The sequence below is a fragment of the Oreochromis niloticus genome, linkage group LG14 (genome assembly GCF_001858045.2).
Source record: "Oreochromis niloticus isolate F11D_XX linkage group LG14, O_niloticus_UMD_NMBU, whole genome shotgun sequence".
Lineage (NCBI taxonomy): Eukaryota > Metazoa > Chordata > Actinopteri > Cichliformes > Cichlidae > Oreochromis > Oreochromis niloticus.
The window spans coordinates 22536407-22554758 of record NC_031979.2 but is presented as its reverse complement, the minus strand read 5'-3'; the positions used below and the strand labels follow the sequence as shown (position 1 = coordinate 22554758).

At 42.0% G+C, this 18352-nt stretch overlaps 1 protein-coding gene and 1 long non-coding RNA gene across 2 annotated transcripts in view; one reads left to right on the top strand and one right to left on the bottom strand.

Annotated features, from left to right (window-relative positions):
* The window catches only part of LOC109200093 (galaxin), a 33541-nt gene extending 19889 nt beyond the window's left edge, over window positions 1-13652 (top strand). The window contains exons 15-18 of the mRNA XM_025898514.1: window positions 7938-8097; window positions 12073-12235; window positions 12357-12410; window positions 12488-13652. Of these exons, the coding sequence (XP_025754299.1) occupies window positions 7938-8097; window positions 12073-12235; window positions 12357-12410; window positions 12488-12741 (631 nt within the window). The 3' untranslated portion in view covers window positions 12742-13652. The remainder of the gene's footprint in view (window positions 1-7937; window positions 8098-12072; window positions 12236-12356; window positions 12411-12487) is intronic.
* LOC112842201 (uncharacterized) lies at window positions 5188-6265 on the bottom strand. Its single transcript, XR_003213925.1, has 2 exons — window positions 5411-6265; window positions 5188-5376 (listed from the first exon to the last, which is right to left on the bottom strand). It is a non-coding gene; the product is annotated as an uncharacterized LOC112842201 (long non-coding RNA).
* Window positions 13653-18352: the final 4700 nt, after the last annotated feature.

Here is an 18352-nt window from a genome sequence, read left to right as displayed (position 1 = left end):
TCATTCATCTTTACTTATTCTTTATTCTTTACTCATTCTTTATTCTTTAAGCATGCCTAGAAGGGAAGACGAGGCCGGTGTCCCTCTGAAACAATCTTCCCCCCTTTGTTCGTTCCAGCCAGCTTTATAGAAGCGGCCGCATCATAAAACCCCCATGGTGTGGTCCAAACTCTGTGTCTATGTGCACGAGCACGTGAGTGAGTGTGCATGTGGATGTGTGAGTGTAACAGTTTAAGCACTGTGTGTGTCTCTGGTACGTGACTCCCTAGGGCGTCATAAAAACCCTGTCTCCCTTCCAGACCACAGTTATCAAGTTACAAATGTTGAGACCCCCACACAGGTATCCTCTGGGGAATTTCCACTCAGCATTAACTCCTCTTTGTCTTACTTTCACAGTTCAATTGGGGGAGGGTCTCCTAAGATCTACTCCTAAGTTCATGACACAGTCAGGCCTTTATTTATATCCAGGGCAGTGTCAGTGTCTCACAATAATTCTACATTCTATCTTAACACATTTCTAAACTCTAAAATAAGCTAAACATTCCTACAAACCCCCCTTTTTATCTGCCCTAAGGCAGATAAAACTACACTAACTCTTTCACCATAATGTTTTCATACTGTGACTCCCCATTTCCCAAAAGTGGCATCATGGTATTGGACTTTGTATCACATTCTCCCACAGCATGATTCATGAGTCTTACGAACAAAGCTCTGATACAAGGCACACAACGACACCCACTTGTTGCTAATATTGCAGTAAAAACAGACAAAGAAACCATAATTGACATAATGAAACCTTTCCATTGCCCAGAGAATGAGGTCATCCACGCTTCCCACGGGTTATCCACTCCTGAATGCTCATACATTGTGGTGGACAACATCCTCAGGCCTTCCAGTGCTCGGGTCACAGAGCAGTCGGGAACTGTGTTATTTGGAATAAAAGTACAATACATATCCCCAAACATCGCGCAAACGCACCCTTTTTCTCCCAACAACATATCTAACGCCATCCGATTTTGTACTGCCATCAAAGATGTGGGACCCAACTGTTCAGCAAGCCCCTCAACTGCGTCCCTGGTAAGGTTAGCCAGTCTCAGGACATTGTGTCATACCAGCGGTTCAGTGAGAGGGTCAACGGGTTCTTCCCAGTTGAGAAGTCCCGCTGAAACCCAAGCTTCTGCCACATGGTGTCCTTGTACGGGCGCCACGTGCCAGAATACTACCCAGACATCATATCCCCGCCATGAACTGTTTAAGCCCTTACATTTAATGACACCACAAAGATCAAATGTATACGAGGTAGTGGACCCTTTAACGTGGTCCAACTCTATACCGCCATAATAATCAAAACACTCATCTGATTTACCTGTTTCACTGCGTTTGGTTTGCTTCGCCGTGGCCTGTGATGGTGGAGTCGCCGGAGTGGATTCGGGTCTGTCTATGGGCAATTCACTTAGAAGAAAAATCACAGTTACAATAACAACAGTTATCACACCTAACACTACCGTTTCTCTCCAATTTCCCCTTAACCAGCCTAGAGAAGTTGACCTGATGTAAATGTAGATGAAAGGCTTGTCTGTTTACATCTTCTCCCACGCAGAAGACTTCTCTGCAGTGCATCAAATCATTTGTGCTGTTCACAGAATCACAATTCCATCGCTGGACTTCCTCTGCGCTGTCACTCTTGGAGCTTGGCACGCTCTCTCCATCCCTCGATTCTCACGTTCCAACGCTGCTGAAGATTTTAAGGCAGAGCACGTCGTACACCTTAGTTGTCTTCCTCAACGTCAACGTCGACACTCTTTCATTTTATTTAAGATTTTGCTGTGCAGAGTCTCCTCATGACGATCTCCTGCGCGATGTTTGCTGTGCTGAAGGTGATCTCTGATCCTCCTGAAGACTCTCTCCTGGCCTCAGCTCCCATCTTGTGGACAATCCCCTCAGCCACTCCTTCTCGCCATGGCACCTCATGACATCTACAGATTAAAAATCGACACTCCTCTTGCCACATGGCTTTCACCATGTTTCAACTCCCCAATGAGACATGTACAAGAATGTTGCACATTCTCTCTAAAACAATCTCCAGGGTTTCCCAGTTGGAGCAGCCATACTCCAGCCTGTAACCCTGTGTAAAAACATTAGTCGGCAGTTACATGTTTAGCTTATTTAAGTCCCAGCTCCACCTGGAGCCTGTATCCTGGAAGACAAATCTGTTAAATCAAACTTCACATTTTCAACCGACTATAGATCATAAGAATAATAAAGTATTCAGCATAAAAGACAAGTATCATGTGCAGATTTTCTCAAATCATTAAATCACTATTATTACCATAATTTGTCCCAAATCATGAATCATCCCAATTTATTCCACAATTTAATCGGTGACTTTCCTTAAGCAATGTCACGCCACTTACTATGAGCTCAGTAGTGGCCAGCTAATGAGCCCATATTCAACTATTCCATAAACACTGCATCTCTTATTTGTTTTCTCATGTCACTTGTCTGTTTTCTGCCGAATCCTTTACAAACACTCTTAGAAAAACAAACATTAACAACACACACATGGACAATCCTGGTGGTCAGGCACAGGTCGACAGGTTCCAGAGGTGCTGTAAAAGGTCATAAGGTTAAGCCTGCTGTAAAAGGAATGACACTGGTTTCAACACAGGATGGGTTTCACACTATTTTCACTTCTCCCCTGTAATATTCAACATTTTCCCAACAACACAATGTAATCGCATAATCAACATATAGCCTGTAAACACAGTTCCCTTCACTCATAAACCCAGTAATCCTGTAGTAGAAAGAACATTAACCATTAGTGTGTCCTGCTGTAACTCACATAATCAAACACATGATTAACTCTCTGCTGTAGAAAAGAAATGTAAATGTTAACGCTGCGCACAAGCCCATGAATAACACACCCCTGATAGATTCAGAAACACAGAAAGTGGCATTTAAAAGGTTAAATCGTCGCGCATTCTAGGATGCTGCTGTCATCTTCCTGCTCCTGTAAAAAGAAACACACATAAATTCATCCACCCTTTTGTCCTGTCTGGGTGGACAGGACAAAAGGACAGGACCTTGAGTAGTGGTCAAGTCTTGTCAGCTTTGATCAGCTTTTACCAGTCAGTCAGTTTTTTTTTTCTCTTCCACTCAGTCATTCATTCATTCTTTCTTTGCTGATAGTGGAAATTATCGTCGCATTTTCATTTCCACACTCAGCAAAATGACGTCATTTCAAAAAAGAAGACTTTAGATTAGATTACCTCGCTGAATCCTTTTTGGGCAGGGACTCTCATTTTCTAATTGTCCCAAATAAGCGGCTTTCTCCAGAGCCCATTGTAATTTTGGAGAAACTCACTTGCAACAGTTTTCTCGACGTGTCGTATAGCGCTTTTAATTCCCGTCGTGCGAATCTGCTTAAAGAAAAGAAATTCACAAACAGAAATCAGTGCACTGTTCAAAAACAAAAAATAAAATAAAAATAACAGATAAAACTGAAAAACAAAAGTAAAAACAAAAGTAAATAAAAATACAGAAGCCCGGTCCTAGGACTTGTCCCAGAATATTCTTTTTCTAATGGGTGAAAACACACCAAATCTAAAACTTGGTGCCATGTTAAAACCTTCCCCATACATCAGAAACAAAACAAAACAAAAACAAAACAAATCTGCTAGTTTTATTCATTTAAACTCTGGCTGCAGGATTCTGTTCACCCCTGTTATCATGTTCCCCAAAATAATACTAATTCAGTCGTCTATGTATCACTTCTCAACCCACTCAATAAACCAGACAGGATGATGGTAACAGTATTGCCTACTTAAAATTGTGTTTGATCCTAATGAGCTTCATTGCGTGTGTGTGTTAGTCGGGTTAAGACATTTTCTATTTCTGTGTGTCCTTTTATGTACCTTCCCCCTTTTTTCTGAAACAAAACTCCGTTCACTCCAAATTTTGTTTCAGAAACATCTAAATGAAAATCTCTGTCATAGTCAGGCACAGCTAAACCCCAAATGCTTGCAGGTTACCCTCGGCAACCACGCTGTGTGTTATTAACCCCTTCTACAAATATCCTCTTTTGATGTGTAACACTTTATGTATGATTGTGTGCTACCTCTAGTACACATTATGTGCATGTGTGGTGTTGCCTTTCCTTTTCTCTAACAGTAAACTTGCATACCTCAGTGCTTGTCTTCCTCCCCCTTTTGTGGTGGTCTGGACACTTTGTCAATTCTCCACTTCAAGGCAGTCGCTTGTCTCCCTGGATTCCTTAACCCAATTTGATTCCCCACAGTAAAACAGCCTTCATCTGTCCTCACCTCCTCCTTTCTTCTCTCCCACTTTGCAGTCCAATGGCAGTCAGTTCTCATCAGCTTTGTCCCGTGTTTGCTCCCACTGTCTCTTTCATTGCCATCTTGCTCCAAACATGGCAAGTGTCAAACTCCAACAATCTTCTCAAAAGTCCTTCACACACAGTGAACTCGCAGCTTGCTGGAAACGCATCTCCATTCATCCAATCAAGATGATGGATCTTCTCTTTCTGATGCCGTTTGCCCAGAGTGCTGCTGGACCTCTCTGCTCAGGTCTCTGGTATTGTCTCTTGGACTGTTGTCCACTGTTGATGTTCATGCTTGTGCTTCTGGAACTGCACTCTGTGTCTTCAGGGAGAGATTAGCTTCCTTGGAGCTTGCTTTTTCAGGATGAGGACAGGAAGCTGCAAAACAATTCAGCCAAAAAATTCTGGCTGGGTGTTTCTATTTTTTTGTTTCTAATGATCTTAACCTACAATTTTCTTCCGACTGCTGCCCGTGGAGAATTGATCCAGGTCCGTTCCCCACCTGTAATCGACAGACTGAGACTTTCATTATTCACTGTGACTGCATATGTTTTCATCACTCCTAAAGCAACACATCTCCGCTTATTTTGTTTTGAACTCTACTGACTTTAAACCCCAAAAATAACATTCTTATTTGTTCTTAACCGCAAACACAAAAAATCTTCTTGTTGTTGTTAATTATTTTCACCCACAATACTCCAAATTATGTTTTCTTTTGTGTCCAGCAGGGGAAGAAGGTGACCTGTAGTGTCACTGCTTCCCCCAGTTGGAGACAATTTCCCACTCACACTTACACACTTTTCTTTTCTTTTTTTTCTTTATTTTCTTTCTCTTGTTTTTTTTTTTAAACACCCACACATTAACCTGTAAACTCACTCCTCCAAGCTCATTTTCCTTTCACCCCAACAGCTCTCATACAGTCAGCAATCAAATTCTCCATCCATCCTTGGGTACTTGGTCAGCTTTAAATGTCACTATTAATTTGATCAATTTATTTATCATTAACTTAACACTAATCCACTGTTTAGTTTTTCTTTCTTTATTTTAGTTCACTTTCTCCTATTTGATCACGTTTATTTTTTAACTCTTATTATTTCACAGACAATCAACTAATGTACTTTTTTTCTCCCTCTTTTGTCATCAAGGAATTCACACACACTCAGAGCCTGGTCACTCGCCCCCACCTTTCTTTCTCTCTCATACACACACACACACTTTACTCCTCCTTTGTTCCACCTGTGAACCCGCCCCTCGAGGCTGGCTCACACACACCTCATGCTTCTCGCAGTCCCATTCAAACTTTCTGCAAGACACCTTCTCTGCTGTGATTCAGGACAACACCCTGATCAGCACAAAGAGTGGATATGGTCTTTTTAGAACTCAACAAAAACAAAATTATAAACTCACGATCTTCAGATCGCAGCCTTTAACCGCGATTTCTCTTTTGTCTCAAAACACAGTCAAATTCAATCCCCAATAAACTCAGAATACACAACAATCAGTGGCACGGCCTCCCGTCCACATACAGCACAAAAACACAATCTTAAACTCAAATCTCTTAGTTCACACACACTCACACATTTCCCCAAACACACACTTTTAGACTCGAATTCTTTTTGTTACTTTAATTGACTCCCGTACTTCAAACGAGACGCCGACTCTAACGGCGCTTTCATACACACTACGCAGTCTACACACGCTGCAGTCAGCGGGCTGAGCCAAGCAGTCATACTCTAACTAACGAAGCAACTAACGAAGCAACTTGCCCCCACTCTCATGCAGGTTATCAACCGCGAGTAGGATCCAACACCTAGCTTTAGTTATTTAAGGCGCCCCCGGTGCCCAGGTCACCACCCCAGCAAATCCCACGGACGCGTCCGACCGTGGGTGGAGTTGCCAAACTCGGAGCACACAGCTCTCAGCTGCGACAAGGCCTTAAACCCCGTTTTCTAACTAATAGTAACACACGTTTCCTGCTTTAACGCACGAGGACGGATCACAACACCGCCACTTTTTTCCTAATAACTAAAACGGATGAAACACCGATTCTACTAATCCGTAACAAGCGTCTCCTGCTTTAACGCACTGAGATTTTCTTACGGGGCGCTAAACATCAACCTGAAGTTCTTAACAAAAGTCTCTTGCTTTAGTCGCTCTCATCAGTTCGCTAAACATCAACCTGAGTTCTTAGCAAAAGTCTCTTGCTTTAGTCGCACTGGGCAGCACGCTAAACATCAACCTGGGTTCTTAGCAAAAGTCTCTTGCTTTAGTCGTGCCGCCCCTTTATGCTACTGAGTGAATTTACACTGAGATACGCTCAAGTTAGCGAACAGATAACTTAGGCTTTAAAAAATATGCACGGTTCGAAAATAAATAGGTTGTGCTTACCTTTTAATCATGTGAGCTAGCTCTCTGTTCACCTCGTTTCACGATCTCAGCTCTGCCAATTCCTCTCTGGGCCTCGAGCGAATCCCGGGTTTTCGGCACCAAAACTGTTGGGAAATCAGTTTTACCCCGGTTCTTTTTCATTCCTCGGGCCTCCAGAGATGCACTGGACCCAGTAGTCATTTTTACAAAATCTTTATTCATCTTCATCTTTACTCATTCTTTATTCTTTAAGCATGCCTAGAAGGGAAGACGAGGCCGGTGTCCCTCTGAAACAATCTTCCCCCCTTTGTTCGTTCCAGCCAGCTTTATAGAAGCGGTCGCATCATAAAACCCCCATGGTGTGGTCCAAACTCTGTGTCTGTGTCTATGTGCACGAGCACGTGAGTGAGTGTGCATGTGGATGTGTGAGTGTAACAGTTTAAGCACTGTGTGTGTCTCTGGTACGTGACTCCCTAGGGGTCATAAAAACCCTGTCTCCCTTCCAGATCACAGTTATCAAGTTACAAATGTTGAGACCCCCACACAGGTATCCTCTGGGGAATTTCCACTCAGCATTAACTCCTCTTTGTCTTACTTTCACAGTTCAATTGGGGGAGGGTCTCCTAAGATCTACTCCTAAGTTCATGACACAGTCAGGCCTTTATTTATATCCAGGGCAGTGTCAGTGTCTCACAATAATTCTACATTCTATCTTAACACATTTCTAAACTCTAAAATAAGCTAAACATTCCTACACTCTTACAAACTTATCTTGCTCTCCTTATTTCAATGAGGAATGATCATTCAGAGGACTTGAATATGATTTATTGAGCTACAGAAATTAATTGATCCTTTTGATTAGTCTCTGATGACACATGAAGGCAGAATGGAATGGAACTGTGGTGAAGATAGAGGCTTGGACAGAGCTTTAGGTGACTTGAGGGAGACAGAGATGGGTTCCTGGAAAGGAAAATGATGGAAAAGCCCACAGATTTAAAGCACACAGGGTGGAGTCTGATTGGCTCAAAGAAGGCAGATAAGAAGAGCACTGGACTAGTGTAACGATGTCAGTATTGAATTTGACAGCGTGGGAAATTGGAAGTCATGTAAAGAACTGACTAGCAGGCAAACACCCAGGAAACCAGACAGATCTTGAAATTACATATCTTCCTTATTGAACTTCTGCATAAGCTTCATTTGATATTAATTGCTCCCTCTGTTTTCCTCCCAGACATCCCAAATCAGAAAACATTCACTGCTGTGGGGTCAAAGCCTACAACATTAAAGACCCACAAATGAAGTGCTGTGCAGGAAGTCTGTACAATCTGACATCATTAGATAAGCATGGAGGGGACGCGCAGTGCTGCGGATCCACTCTGCAAAAGCCACAGGTAGTTTATCAATAATGATTTATATAATATAATAATGATGTTATCTAACCATTTTTCGTGCATCCTATTATTCATGCCATGAGAACTTATTTGAGATAAACTATATGAATTTCAGGGGCAGGACGACACATCAAACACTCCACTTCAGGTTATATCTCTATAAATGCCTCACATGCTTGTTTGTTCTCATTTCCATGCCCCACCGTCCATCCGTCTTTCTCAGTTTTTCACACCCTCTCATCATTATCAGGGGATCTGTGAGGTTCAGGAGCCACTGAGAATCCGTCACTGAGCCGTTCTCTGTACTGCATTCTCAGGCCATGATCTTTGCTTTCTCCATCTGCTTTCTCTATCATATTTGAGATTGCAGTCCCAACTAGTGAATGACATAATAGAGCTGCAAGGTGAAAGCAGCATTATAGGCCACCCTAGTTTCAGAAATTATGGTCCCATTAATTTTGACACTGTTTTTTCTTTTCTTTTTTTCTCCAAAAGCATTTTGAATTTCCTTTCTAACTTGTGACAGCTCTTATTAACCAGTTGAGCATTAAATCTAGAATGTAATTGTTGGGTCTGCGCTTACAGGCCCCGCTGGTTACACAGAAGGGAAACCTGGTGGGAACCAGGATCTTGGAGCTGAACACTCCTAAACCGAGTTAATGATAAAAATAATAAAAAACATTACGATAAAAACCTATAAAAAACATGAAAATAATAAATTTCACACCCGAGCCTCAACTCTCATGGCCCGGTACCAAACGACTCCGGTGTCACACAGAGTTGATAAATGCATCCAGGAGAAGATTACTGTACTTTATAAAAGTCAGTCCAAAGAATTCTTTAAAAATCATTTCAAAAAAGGAGGAGGATCTTCAGTCTGAACCTAAACACAACAATTTATATTTAATTGTTGTCTTCGGTGGCCTCAGAATCTCATCTCTGCTTTTTGCGGATGATGTGGTTCTGTTGGCTTCATCGGGTGAGGGCCTCCAGCTCGCACTGGAACGGTTCGCAGCCGAGTGTGAAGCAGCGGGAATGAGGATCAGCACCTCCAAATCGGAGGCCATGGTTCTCAGCCGGAAAAGGGTGGAGTGCCCACTCCGGGTCGGGGATGAGTTCCTGCCCCAAGTGGAGGAGTTTAAGTATCTCGGGGTCTTGTTCGCGAGTGATGGGAGAAGGGAGCCGGAGATCGACAGACGGATTGGTGCTGCGGCTGCAGTGATGCGGACGCTGCACCGGTCCGTCGTGGTGAAGAGGGAGCTGAGTGTAAAAGCGAAGCTCTCAATTTACCGGTCGATCTACGTCCCGACCCTCACCTATGGCCACGAGCTGTGGGTAGTGACCGAAAGAACGAGATCGCGGATACAAGCGACAGAAATGAGCTTCCTCCGAAGGGTGGCTGGCCTCTCCCTTAGAGATAGGGTGAGAGGTTCGGCTATCCGGGAGGGGCTCAGAGTAGAGCCGGTGCTCCTCCACATCGAAAGGAGCCAGTTGAGGTGGTTCGGGCATCTGACAAGGATGCCCCCTGGGCGCCTCCTGGGTGAGGTGTTCCGGGCATGTCCCACCGGGAGGAGGCCCCGGGGCAGACCCAGGACGCGCTGGAGAGATTACATCTCTCGGCTGGCCTGGGAACGCCTTGGTGTTCCCCCGGATGAGCTGGAGGAGGTGGCTGGGGAGAGGGAGGTCTGGGCTTCTCTGCTTAGGCTGCTGCCCCCGCGACCCGATCTCGGATAAAGCGGATGAGGATGGATGGATGGATGGATAACCAAACCATCATTATTAGGCTTTGCAAGCCAAACTATGCAGTTGCCGCCAAGGCCCCAGTGAAACTAATACTAAAACATTAATATTTAGCGATATATCAGATTGGTAGCAATATTGAAATGTATTTACTTTGGTATAGTATTATATTATACTATAGTATCTTTTTCTCTCTTAGTTTCTTTACTAAATGTACCAGTATATTGTTTACATGTTTGAAATAAATTAACAATAACAATAACAATTAAAGCTGCACGCAGTGTTATGAGGGCCCTCGCACCCTGGCGCGTCGAGCCACGCCCAACACCTACACCCATCATGTCTGATCTGATGTCACATTGATGGAATTCATGCGTAGAACCACCAGCTAAAATTTCATCCTGTTCAATGATGATTATAGTCGTCCCACTAGGTGGCGCTCTAACCATTACCGAGCTCGACTCCCGACCTTGGGAGAGTTTGGACATTGTGTTTTTGAGTGACAGCAGATTACTGCTCTTTGGCGAGTGATTGAAACTCCACGTGCCGCCATGACCACCCCGTTTCCCTAAACGTAAAAAGCTTCGCAATTTACCATCACAAAGGTCTTTAGATTCCATGCACCGGAGATCACGTCATTTTGATGAAATCCCGAGGAGGAGTTCGTCAAAGTACGAGGCCTGAAAAGAGGAGAAAATGTAGCCAAAATTACACTTTAATTTTAAAATGGCTGACTTCCTGTAGGATTTGGGATATTGCTCTTTGAGACTTTTTTGTCCATCTTGATATCTAACATAAGCTTACCAGGTTTCAGACTTATAGATGAAACACAGAGCAGGGGCTGATGTTTTAAAATTTTGCAGGGGGCGCTGTGGAGCCAGAGGGGCCGATGGCGCGATATGGCAGCCTTGCTTCTGTCAGTCTGCCCCAGGGCAGCTGTGGCTACAACCGTAGCTTGCCTCCACCAGTGTGTGAATGTGAGTGTGAATGAATAATGTCATTGTAAAGCGCTTTGGGTGCCTTGAAAAGCGCTATATAAATCCAATGCATTATTATTATTATTATTAATTATTAATTATTATTATTATTATTATTATTATTATTATTATTATTATGATGATGCAATTTTCCATGAAAAATGATCAGATATCAAGAAAGCCTTCATCACACTGGAGGTGTGGGCCAAATTTCAAGAGTTTTTAAACTTTCCAAGCCACTGAAAAGCCACTTCATCTTTCATGGTGAACCGCCTTGCCACCAGGGTGTGCCGTTCAGTTTAAACTCACAATTTTCTCTCAGAAGCATCATGAGGGACTGATGTTAATATTTACCGCTTTTGAGGTGGACCTGATGAACCTGTAAAATTAAGTATGTCAAAGTATAATACATGACATTTCGTGTTCCCACTAGGTGGCGCTCTGCGTATTCCTGACAATGGGCATATCAATCTGTTCAGAGCAGGTCTATCATCATGTCTGTAAAGTCTGGCACTGATCAGATCGGATTTCTTTGAGTTACACTAATTTGTTTCTTCATGGCGAGACATCAATTTTCGCCATGCTGCTGGGGTCACACCCTTTTGCGAAAACTAACACCTTTCACTGTAACCCAAGACCAACTCCTTAAGGCTTTCCTGGAGAAATTTCAGGTCGCAGACGTCACGCACCACTATACTGTACCCCAAACTGTAAAACATGACATTTCCTGTTCCCACTAGGTGGCACTCTCCCTGATGTCAAATGTTGCAGTTGAAATTTGTTCAGGGGTGGACCCTGATCATATGTGCGCAATTTGGTCCAGATTGGACAATGTATGACAGAATGAGAGGCAATAAGATTTTCATGGCGACTCATTGAAATTCGTCGTGGCGCCACATCTACACCCTAGTCCGAAAACTCAAAAGCTCCGCAATTTAACATTGCCCAGGTGTGTAGTTGACACTGACCAAATATGAAGCTTATACAGTCAAATCTCAAGGAGGAGTTCACAAAAGTACAAGGCCTGGAAATGGCAAAATTAGAGCCAAAATGTCACCTTCAATGCAAAATGGCGGACTTCCTGTTGGATTTGTATCAGTGGTTCCACTGACTTTTTTGTTCGTCTCAGCATGATAGCACTTTTAGTGCTCAGGCTCTAATAATATTTAGTGTATATCTGACAGTCAGAATACCTTCAGCAAAAAGGAATATTACACCTGTCTTTAGAAACTTAAGTAACATCTCTTTTTACTACCAGGACATTTGCTGCTCAAGTGAGGACAAAGAGGTGATCTACTCTGCCAAGACAGGGTTCAAATGCTGTGGTCACCTCTATTACAACACCGCCCTGTGGTCATGCTGTGCTGGGAGGCTGAGATCAATCCATGAACCAGGACAGGGTCGAAGAAAGATGATTAATGGTTTGTTTTGTCTGCTTAGATGTCCTTTCTGTGCAGTAGAACTTCATTTGATGTTATTTTAATTTGATGGCACAGCCCAGATCCTGCATTTTACCAATAATGTGTATAATGTTGTTTTCAGAATCCAAAGTCCTATCTGTGAATAATCTGAACAAAACAGATCTTTGCCAAAAAAGTAAGTCTTTTTTTAACATCAAAATAAATGCTGACGTTTTGGTTTGTAATGCTATGACTTTATGTATCTTTGTTTAGTTTACATTGGGACTGTGGAAAGTGTGTCTCAGCAGAGCGTTGTGTTTGGGAATGTGCTGAAGGTTCATGGTATGAAGACCAAAGTGAAAGCTCTGCCTTTTCCTTACATCCTGGAAACAGATGATCGCTGCAGCTCCCCTAAACTGATTCTTGGGAAGACCTACTTCTTTAACAAAGTTAATGTTTTCACTGACTTCAATCATGACTCTGTTCTTCAGTCACTCCATGTCATTATTTGCAAATGTTCACCTTAGGTCACCATTGGTTGATTTATACATGGGCAGTCCTGATGAGTTACTCTATTCTCTGACAAAGTACTCATTTTGTATTTTCATTTTGTGCTTGCAGTATTGAGTTTTTCACTGTCTTGAATGTATTACACATTACTGCATTGTTTTGCATTGGTCTGTTAGCAATAGTGATGGTATCCTAAAAAGAAAGAAATATACCTAATTTGTCCTTTGTTTTTTTGTGTATTACTAGAGCCATTACTAATGGTTGATTCTCACAATTAAATCAAAGAACTCCTTATGTAACATCTGTAACTGAACCCAAGAGTTTAACTAGTAACCGTAAAGTCTTTACCTGATTTAGAAACAGTAATGCATTACTTTTAAATTGCTACACTTAACACTGCTTACTTATGCATTTAAAATAAATACATACATAATATTACTAAAACTGCAGCATCAGTTACATGTTACTCTGCACGTAACTAGCCAAACCCTGCTGTTCCTCCACTCTCAGAAAATCTGTTCACTGAGATGACTAAGTGAAAATATTCAAAATCACTAAGAACATTGTAGCTTTTTACTGAAATATTTCACATTGTACTCACTCGCATAACTTAAGACAGTTATTACTACTGTGACACAGCCCAGTTGGTACATATTTAAGTATAGAATGTATGCAATAATACAATGAAACAGTTAACTCCAGAAGTCTAAAAAAAGCTAGCATGGAATCAACCGTTGCTGACTTCTTACAGCACTATAAAAGGTAGCTTGCTAAAATATTAGCATATAGCTTGTTGTTTACCTTTAAGCTACTTTCTTGCGCTGAAACAAATTATAATACATAATTTAAAAAATGTTTGTACATGACCTTGACCCTATTAAATTCCGTTCTTTTTCTGAATTCTGTTGCCGACAGAGAAAGACTTCCGACTCAGAGTGGTCAAGTTTATAAAAAAAAAAAAAAAAAAAAAAAATTATCTTTAATTTACATTTCCGGAAATGGAGATCTGCAGAGACGAAGACGTACCCCAGTTCTGAAAGCATAGCAAGCAAAATACGTGTATATATATAGGTTTGCTATACGTCACACACAGTTTCGATCAAAACAACTCTGCTTAGTTTCACTTTCTGTCTGCACGCTTCCTGTTCTCTGCAAAAGCATGCAGTTTCCTGTCAGTACTTGTGTGCCAGAGCCATTATTTAAAACCACCAAATCCTTCTCAACTACATCTTCTACCACTTTCCCATTAATGTCACTACGGTGCCCCCATAAAGTGCTGTGTGCATTAAAATCCCCACACCAAACTATTTTCCCTCTCCAATCCCTTAAAAGTAGTTCCAGTTCTCTCCTCTCCAACTTTTTGCATGGATTATAAAAATTAATTACTTTGATATTTCCTGCCCTAGACCATACTTCTACAACTATCACCTCTAACTCTACTGTAGTGTCTAGCTGACTATACGTAATCCCACTCCTAACAAACATTGCACACCCTCCTCCATTTTTACCCACCCTGTCCTTGCGAATGCTTGTATATCCTTGAATAACAAAATCTAGACATGGTTTAAGCCATGTTTCTTGTACATATAATATCTGGCTTTGAATTTAATGCACAAATAAAGCCCTTCAGTTCTTGCCCATTCGCAATTAGGCTCCTAGCGTTCCATTGAAGAATAAGCATTAAGTTACAACTTGTGGGTCTGATGTACCTTCTCCATGACTAAGATCTGAATGTATTTTTTCCCAAGACAAATCCCTCATATTGAAAAACTTCGCTGCTGCTTTTACTATTATCTTGATCTTTTCTGTCTTTTTTTTGGCTTGTTCTGTACAATTAATGACATACGCCAAGAACAAGACAAGTTTATCCATTTGGACTTCAGCGAGATTCCTGCCTTTCTCCTCCATCCCTTTCCCACCACCTATTCCTTGCTCCTCATCAGGTCTTCTGCCCTTGTTTGTTACGCTCTTCAAAGCTTCTGCATAAGATATCCTCTCCTCTGTTTGAATTTGTTGAACTTCTGCTGCCTTCTTCCTTACTGTGCACCCACCATACGCTGCTGCATGTGGTCCCCCACAGTTGCAACACTTCACCTGACTACTGGCACACTCACCATACATATGTCCTCCTCCGCATCTTCCACACCGTACTCTTCCTTTACACACACTAGCTATGTGACCAAACCTCTGACATTTATAGCACCTGAGTGGAGGAGTCACATAAACACGGACACTAAAACTCATGTACCCCAACATAACTCTCTCTGGCAAGTTATTTCCTTGGAACTCAAGCAGTACTGACGGACTATCCACTTCCCCCCATTTCTAACAGCTTGCAATCTTTTTATTCCAGTGACTTCCCCTCCTTTGATCAATTTCCTGAACTCCTCCAGATTTTCCCCAATGGGAATACCTGAAATCACTCCTCTACATCCTCTCCTCTCACCAACCACCTTCCTGTTCACAATCTCCTTCTTACAAAGTGTTTGCAACTTAAGCGCTTTATTCCTTTGTTCTGCATTTTTACATTTAACAAACAAACACCCGTCTCTGAGCACCTTAGCTAGCTCAACATCACCGATCGCCTTCTTCAATCCATTTGTCAGAACAATTGGACTCACTCCCGCCATTTCATTCCCAGGTTTGAATTTCAATAGCACTTTAAATTCTTCCATCAATACTTTCTTTCGTTGATCATGCCTAGCATCTTCCTCTTCAACTGCCCGCTTACCTGTTGGCGTGGATTTCAACTTGTCCTTCCTAACCCCTACCTTTCTACTAGTGATGGGACGTTCTGTATCGAGGCTTCGAAGCTTGTGTCGAGTAATGGAGGGGGCGTTTCCGCGATGCGCGTATCTAGGCTTGCTTCATTTATGGGAGGAGCTGAAAATGATGACGTCCGAAGCCTCGCTGCCCGGCTGTACCACGTGACTGGTTCAGGAAGTGGTTCGAACTTTGCCGCGAGCTATGATAGCGATATAAACCCCTCAGACTTCATTCAAAATTTGGGTGTTTGATGGAGAGCTGCGGTTAGTGAGAGTTTGGAGAGAGTTTGGAGGTTTAGGAGAGTGAGGAGAGAAAGTCAGGAGAGAATGGAGCCAGCTAAGAAGAGGAGGATGTCCTCCCCTGTGTGGGAACATTTTGATCTTATTCCTCCCAACAAGGTATGTACATTTGTACAGAAGATGTATTTTCATAATACTGATGGTGCAATACAATTTATGTTAAGCTGTCTTTACTTTTGTACAAGGTGAAGTGTTTGCTATGTGCCAGGGAGCTGGGATATAACAACAACACCTCATCCATGCTTAGGCACTACAGAGCTTTGCATGAGAATAAGGGGAACACCGATTGTGGAGCAAGACCTGGTGAGCCATCAAATGCCATGATAATATAGCATGCCATAATGTTACTAAGTGATATAACAATATTATACAACTGTAATAAGTTACGTGTGTGATATTTATATTTGTGCTTTGTTTTTATCGTCTTTCCTCAGGAGAACAATCTCAAATAGATGAAGACCTGGTTAGCATGGTGATTGAGGACTCCCAGCCATTTAGCATTGTGGAGGACAAAGGATTTAAAAGATCAATTAAATCATTAAATCCTAGCTATGTTCTCCCCACTAAAAAGGTCTTAAAGCAGTGAAAATTTAGTTTTTACAGAATAAAATGTGAACAGGCAGGACTGAGGCTCAAAGCCTCAGTGTGTAGCTGTCCATAGCTCAATGTTACAAAAGCACAACCACTGTCCATACATACCCCAACCACACCTCACAGTAAATGATCATTTCCATTTTAAGCATTTCCAAATAATCATTTTCCATACTGCCAGCATAAATATACACAGTATACTGCCATCACTACAATATACATGTTTTACACACTCCTTTTGTTGTTGACATTTACAGGCTGTGTGCAAAATGCCACACTCTTCAAATTCATGCCAACTAATATTTTTACGTCCAGTAGATGTCCTACTAGAGCAAATGAAGCTTCAAGAAGCTTTGCGCTGGGGTGAACCAACTGGATGAAAAGCTTCAGTGCTTCATGAAGCTTCATCTGCCCATCACTACTTTCTACTATATCCAACTTTATGCCAATCAACATCCATGTCCTCATCATCAGAAAACCCTCCACTACTACTTGCCATTCCGACCCAGTCACAATCCAGATTATGCCAATCCACCGCCTCCAGAGATCCCCCAAGACACCGCCGCGGTCCTACTGACAGCTACGCCAGCTTCACCCCTGCAGCCGCTCTCAGCCACCTTGGTCGGGGAAAGAATGCCAAATGCCTCCATGTGGTAATGAAGCACAGCTGTTTCTTATAAGGCCTCTAATTATCACCTGGGAAGGCATGGATGTTAGCGCTGCATTCGCGGACATCACATAAAAGCCTATCCAAAATGTACTTCACTACATTTGCAACCTCTCTTCAACTGTCTCCATGAGATTAAAATGTGGTTATCACATTAATTTTCTTACACTGAACGAGAAAAAGACCGAAGTCATAGTTTTTAATAGTCACATTCCGTCAGACCAGTTAGCCCATGCCCTAGGTCAGGGGTCGGCAACCTGCGGCTCTTTAGTCCTTAAAGTGCGGCTCCGCATGGTTTGGGCAAATAAATTAGAAGTATTTAGCTGAAGTGTATTTTATTTATGTTAGTTCTTTTTAACTCGTAGTTCTAAATTGGAAGATTATTGTGATGTTGAAATATAAAAATAAAATTATATTCTATTATTTTTTTCATCGCTCAAAATAAGAGTCACACTCGCGGAAGCCGGTATACCCGCCGAAACGCCATGCATTTATCGAGACTTTCAACCCCAGGGGCCCGTTCTTCGTACCTCGCTAAGTAAGTTAGCCGGATTTGATTGTTGACGATTTCGCGTGATCTTGGATCGTTCGGTTCTCCGAAGCTCATCTGGGACTTGCTGTCATAGCAACAGATCCGTAAGCGTAAACCTGCTCGGGAGCAGGCTTACTTTATGTAAACAGGATTAGATCGCGGCCACTCAGGTATGTCCGCTGCAGTTATATGAAAGCAAGAGCGATATTTCGCCACTGTTTTACCATAAATAAATATTATCAATGTAACTAAAGATAATGCAGTATTTGATTCTTTTATTGATTTCATACAGATACATACAGGTCATTTCCGAAAAAAAGGGAAATGTACTATAATCATTCTATTACATGTAGTAGATCATGTCAGATGTAATTCATATTTTAGAGTAGTAATAGTAAATTACTACGTGCAATCAAGATGAGAGACCACGACTATAAAAGCGAAGGTGGATTTGGGAAGTCTGTCGCAGCCATGTCCTGTCCGTTTGTACGCGAGCAAGGAAGGTGCAAGATTGATAAGGAGAGTTTACAGAATTTAGCGTATATTGCGGGATAGACAGGATCCTTTAGCTCAGCGCGACGGTGTGCTCATAGAGAGATATCGATTCTCCCGTCACGGTATTATTTACTTTCTTCCTCTCTCTCTCTCTCTCTCTCTCTCTCTCTCTCTCTCTCTATATATATATATATATATATATATATATATATATATATATATATATATATATATATATACATATTGTAACGATGGTTAAATGTTATGTTCAGTCAGGT